This window comes from Saccostrea cucullata, unplaced genomic scaffold, assembly GCF_032062105.1.
Source record: "Saccostrea cucullata isolate Sc308-1 unplaced genomic scaffold, CSIRO_AGI_Scuc_v1 ctg8829, whole genome shotgun sequence".
Classification (NCBI taxonomy): Eukaryota; Metazoa; Mollusca; class Bivalvia; order Ostreida; family Ostreidae; genus Saccostrea; species Saccostrea cuccullata.
The window spans coordinates 1-6,096 of NW_026925592.1; the positions used below are offsets into that span (position 1 = coordinate 1).

The 6,096-nt window shown below is 30.8% G+C and overlaps 1 protein-coding gene across 1 annotated transcript; it reads left to right on the plus strand.

Annotated features, from left to right (window-relative positions):
• The first annotated feature begins 1,478 nt into the window (after positions 1 to 1,478).
• Positions 1,479 to 2,997, plus strand: LOC134269297 (uncharacterized). The gene is made up of 2 exons (XM_062751491.1): positions 1,479 to 1,716; positions 2,830 to 2,997. The coding sequence occupies exons 1-2, from the start codon at positions 1,504 to 1,506 to the stop codon at positions 2,995 to 2,997; spliced, it is 381 nt and encodes a 126-aa protein (XP_062607475.1). The 5' UTR covers positions 1,479 to 1,503.
• The last annotated feature ends 3,099 nt before the right edge of the window (positions 2,998 to 6,096 follow it).

A 6,096-nucleotide genomic window follows, 5' to 3' on the forward strand; every position in this document is an offset into this window, starting at 1 on the left:
AGCCTACATGTATAAACAACGAAAAATCTCACATACTGTAAAAAATACAAATCGTAAATACAGGGCAAAGAAAACAAGCTAATTCACAGAATTTGTCTCTCCCGCTTCCGGAAAAAAGTAAACCATGCGCAGTTCGAGGGGGGATCTCCCTCACTGAATTTGTAGAATTATTAAATGTATACATGTTTACTGAAGCAAATAAAATATGTCAATATGGATATTAAGATTTCATTATTTATTCTTAATTATGTGTACAGAAGATTCTTTTTATATGGAATGTCTATCACAGGGTAATGATGATTTTACGAGCTTGCACAAGCTAGACCTCAAAAATATTTCATTTCACATGCTGAATACTATAATTTAGTAAAAAAAAAAAAAGTACTACGGAAAGAAATGGATCGTCCTGAAATCGAACCCGGGACCTCTCACATGTGAAGCGGGAGACATACATAGGCAATTTAGCCACATATGATCCACATATGCATTGCCTTTCATATGAGGATCATATGTGGATCATATGAGAATCATATGTATATACAATCATATGAGAATCATATGTGGCAAATCATATGAGAATCATATGATTACACATATGTAAATCATATGAAGTAATATACATATGATTCTCATATGAAAGATCCTGCATATGAGAATCATATGAATATTCTGACAATAATCATATGAGAATCATATGAAACTGGTCATATGATAATCATATGAAACAATGTTCACTAGTTTGTCCTTGTTATACTCAGGTAAAATGTTTTGACTGTGATCATATGAGAATCATATGAAACAGTGATCATATGAGAATCATATGAAACAGTGTTGAACAGTTCACTTATCTGTCCTTGTTATACTGAAGTAAAATTGCAATTTCAATAATATATATCAAAAGATAAATTTAAATGTACATTAATTCAAAAGAATTTGTTAGTAATTAATTATATGTAAAGTTCTACTCTGTTTACCCTACCCCCCCCCCCTTTTTCCTTCTAAAAAAACCTTTCACATATTTTTTCCTGTTATAATGTATTTCCCAGACAAAATAGATAAAGAATAAATTAATTTGCTTTTCATTTTAAATCTTTTGGGTTTGGCTAAGTAAAATTAAAATAATTCCGTATTTTTCTCCGGGACGGTTTTGTCTTTTACCGGATGAAAATATACGTCATTTTTGACGTCACTGCTGCAGCAGACGTATTGGGTGTTTGGAAAAGGCAAGTGATCTCTTATTTTAAAGACTTTTGATTCATATTGTTTCAATATCCATTTCATTATGGTGCATATGAACTTTCTATATACCATTCTTATTACTTCAATACTCACATGCGACTCGTAAACCTAACGTTCGTGATCTGTAAGTAAGTTTGGATAAAATTTGTTTCTGAATGAATGTAAACATTGCATGTTAGGCTAAAGGCATTACTAATTTTCAAAATTTGTTTTTCTTTTGTTACCTACTGATATGAAAGTGAAAGTAGAAACCTTGTATGTCAGATGGCGTTATGTATTTTGAGATCGTTATCAAGTCCGGATTCCTTCTTCAACTTAATGACAAATGTTTGTTTTTATGGCTATAGATGCATTCGGCAACTTGAGTTCAGTGTCACAGTGCTGTTTTTTTTCAGTCCAAAGAGCCCGAAGCTGATAAGACTGGCGATTGATCCTGAAGCTGATTTGACAGATGATTGCATCATCACAATATTGAAGGTAAAAATAAATACTTGCAATAAAAAATCAAAGTATCTGTAATGTCTCTTTATGACAAAATATTTCTTTATTATTTATTTTTTTTTTGTTCTTTCATAATTCTACATTGTTTGCATATGGCTTCATCAAAAATAAATTCAACTCAACTCAATACTCTAGAAATTTTATTCTACATTATAATTTTAATCCAGTGCACTTAAAATATGCAAAGTATGATTAGATTTTGCTGGCTGTAAAGGTTATGAAACTATGTAGTATACAATAACTTTTTGGGGAGAGGGGGGATAAATTGGATTTTTGAATTTCAACTAAAAATTTATAACAGTGACGTTATAAATACATGTGCATGTATGTTGAAAGAATATCATCTAGCTAATCCATTGAATATTTACATCTTTGTATTCATTGACTGACAATTATTTTTTCCCCCAAACACTAGTGCCTATAGTTTCGGGTTAAATGTTAGATATATTTAAGACCATAGAGAACCTACAAACTTGTACTCTCTCTTAATAGTTTAAGTTTTAATTAAATGTATTCTTAGAAAGTATCTACTGTGTGAGACTATGAGTATTTGTCTTACAGGTTCAATATACAGTCAGCCTCTCATAAGATAAAGAACAAATCCCAAGATCCAACGCTTGCTTCAAAGTTAAGGTAAATACACACTGTTAAATAAACTTTGTTATAGTCTTCCCAAAAGTTTGGGATATCTTGGAATCACAATGTCTGTTTTTCTGCCTGTCTACTTGTCTGTAGTGTTTTTGTCCAAAAATAATATACATGTATCTGTATCTGAATCTTCTTAATTTATTGACAATCTGAATTAATATATACTGTTTGAACATTCCAAATTTAATTGTCATAATAACAAAAAAATTGCTTTTTATGATTTTATTATGAAGCATATCTTTCAATAGTGTAATTGTTTTGCAAATTACATCATAGGATTCCTCAAAACACCTAGTATAACATATATAACGTTAGTTTTATCCTGTATCATATCTGTGTCAGTGAATTGGGCATACATTTGTTTGCTGATTATACCTAAGTAACTTTTATAACTCATAGAATTTAAGAATTTTTTTATTTTTACTTTTGAAATTTTTGTAGAGACCATTCTGTGCCACAAAGAAATTGTTCAGGAAGAGGAGAGGTGGTGGATATTCATTTTTGGTACGGTACAGTTCAAAGAGATTTTCAAAATGGTCATGGAAGATCAAAGGGAGGACAACTGAAAAAATTGAAAGATACAGAAGGAAAAAGAACAAGGAAATATAATAATTATGAAATGGGGAGGATGTACACAATCTTTTCTGAATTTGAGCTGTGAAAATTTCATATTATCTTTATATATATGCTGGAATAATCAATAACTTGATTTTTCATAAATTTAAATAGAGAATACTTTGTGGTTTGTCATCAATATTCGTTGACACCAATTTTCGTGGATTTCGTTGTTGAGCAGGAACATGCACGAATTCAAATGTTCATTGAAATACGAAATATGACATTCATTTGTATTGACAATGCTTTTGTTCCACGAAATTACGTATCCTCGAAAACGTCTGTTTTACAAAATCAACGAAAATTGATGCCAACGAAAATTGATGAAACCACAGTACATGACAAATGTTATTGCTGATATTTCAATTTTGCTTTGGACACTTTCATGTCATATGGTATTTTTATATATGAACTAATTATGTTATTCATTTGTACATGTACAGTATGCATGTTTAACTACTAAATCATTTTGCTGAAATCTTATGATTTGTACTAATCCTAGAATATGTTAAATACATGTATCGACAAATGCTACTGACTTGCTTGTATATTTTCTTGTTTAGAATGTACACTGTGAAAAATAAGTTATTTCTCTTGATGAAAATAATTTTATTAAAAAAGTTGTGTAAGCATTTTAAGATAACCAATGAAGAGAGATCATTGTAATGTAATGAATTTTCATCTAAAGCAGAAATATCTGATTTTTAAATGTGTACAAGAATGTGAAAAATATTTAAAAGACACAAGTGTTTCATATGATTTACATATGATGTATTTTCATATATTCTCATATGTAAATGGCTTGAAAAACACATAAGTGTTTCATATGATTTGCATATGACACCCTTCTCATATGATTCTCATATGTAAATGGCTTGAAACACACTTAAATCATTCATATGAAAATCATATGTAGTTATTTTCATATAATTAGCATATATATATGGATAATATGTAAATCATATGATTTGCTTCATATGATTCACATATGATGCCCTTTTTCTATGATTCTCATATGAAACCAATCATATGAGAATCATATGATACTGGTGTGGAATATCATATGCTAGTTTCCTGTGTACCAATACACCACGGAACTGCTGTACTTCAACGCAAATTATATGCAAAGATGAAGACACATACATGTATATATTCACGTTCGATATTGTCAAAAATTTTACACAATGCATGGTGTATAATTTAACTTTCATTAAACAGTTCTAATAGATGTAATAGAAGGTAGAGAGGTCCTAGGGACATTTAGTATGAAATTCACAATGCAAAAGCTCAAAATTCTCTTGAAATATCGCCCGAAAACGATAGTGTTATACACAAACAGAATGTATATATATATATGACCTTGAACTTTAACATTTTGACCTGCTCAAAATAACTAGGGGTCTTCCTTAAGCCACAGGGAGTTGTTCTGTAAAATTCCATTGCAAATGCAAAAAGATTTGAGATATATTCGCGGAAATAGAAGTGTTATATTAGACAGAATTTGCAAATTAATAACCTTAACTTGAGCCTTAGCCTCAAAATCAATAGGGTACTTCTTTACTCCATAGTGAGTTGCAATGCAAAATGTCATAGCGAAAGCCCAAAGGAATCTCAGAGATATCGTGTGGAAACGAAAGCATTACAGACAGACAAATAACAGACAGGAAAGCATCCCAAGTGATTTGCCCACTTTAAAGAGCAAAAAAAACACGGACCCTAAAGAAAAAGTATATGGTAGCAATGACAGACAATAAGCTTTACATGATAGATTTCTTGATTTCCCATTAACATGAACATAGGTCTGCTAATAGACTTTAAAATTAAAAGACTTAAAAACTTCATAGACACTGTCAATAAGGAACTCCAGCTTCTTTTTAATATCAGCCTAATTGTACTTGTGTACAGAATAAAAGTTATAATTATTAACAAATCACAATATATGAAAATTCATAAGTTCAATTTTCCTCATGATGCAGTTGTACTTGATATCAAAAGATTCATTTTTAATTCATCATTACGATAATTGAAATTGTATATATGTAAGAACTCAACTTTTCATATACACAATATCATTTTTAAATAAAACAGTGATTCCAAAATCATCTTAAAATTCCTTGAAAGTTTGAGAATCACATTTGATTTACATCGTAAAACGGAGTTCAGGTTATGAAACATTCTGTATAATGTATAAATATTTTTTTTCATTTCGGGCTATTATAAAATTGAATAACCAAAATCACTGTTTCCTTCCGGAAAGTTGACAAATTTCAAAGTGTGTTTTTGTTTTGTCTTATAATTAATCTCTCTCCTGACATAACGGCGCTATTATAAAATATGAAATTTCCACAATGTTGAGTGTGTTGGGATTTTTAATTTGAAAAGTATAAATGTGACTTTATAAAAACAAAACAAAAAGAATTTGGTCTCAGAGGATGGCATCTCTTAACAATTTGCCCTTCACGTAAGGAAGATTAAATTTACTTGTATTGCTGTTCTAGATAATATTAAATGGGAATCCTTAATTATGTGTGCTACTTTTTCTTTATAGTGAGAGGGTTATACAAGACATATGACCGTTGGTGTTTGAGAGGTTCTGTCAAATAGTGGGAATATACGAGTTTTGAGTTACCATGAGAAGGGATTTAACTGATTTTTCTGAAATGTTAACTCCTTTATTTAATCCACGTAGCTATTTTCATGTGATGTTTAGTGGAAGTAAAAGAGAAGGATTTAGACTGGTGGATTCCGATACAGACTCTATGTTCTGGCCCAAAACCCATCGGGTAATTTGGAATTTATCCCAGAGCCAGCTCTACAGCAGAAAAACACTGATTTTATCTGATTGTTCTCAGAGTCCACCAGGAATTGCATTACTCCAACTGCTCCGTCCTGCCGTTACAATAATACCAATCGATTCAGCGTGTTTTACATTGCATGGCAAAAGAATATATATCCAGTTCTGCATTCGAAATAATATGTCGCCATTATCAGTAGCCAAAATGCCATATCCATGGGCCCTGTAGTAGTGGAACTTTCCTGATGTAGAATTTGACGATGCTGTTTTTGCTGATTTTTGGCCACCATCTGCCCTAG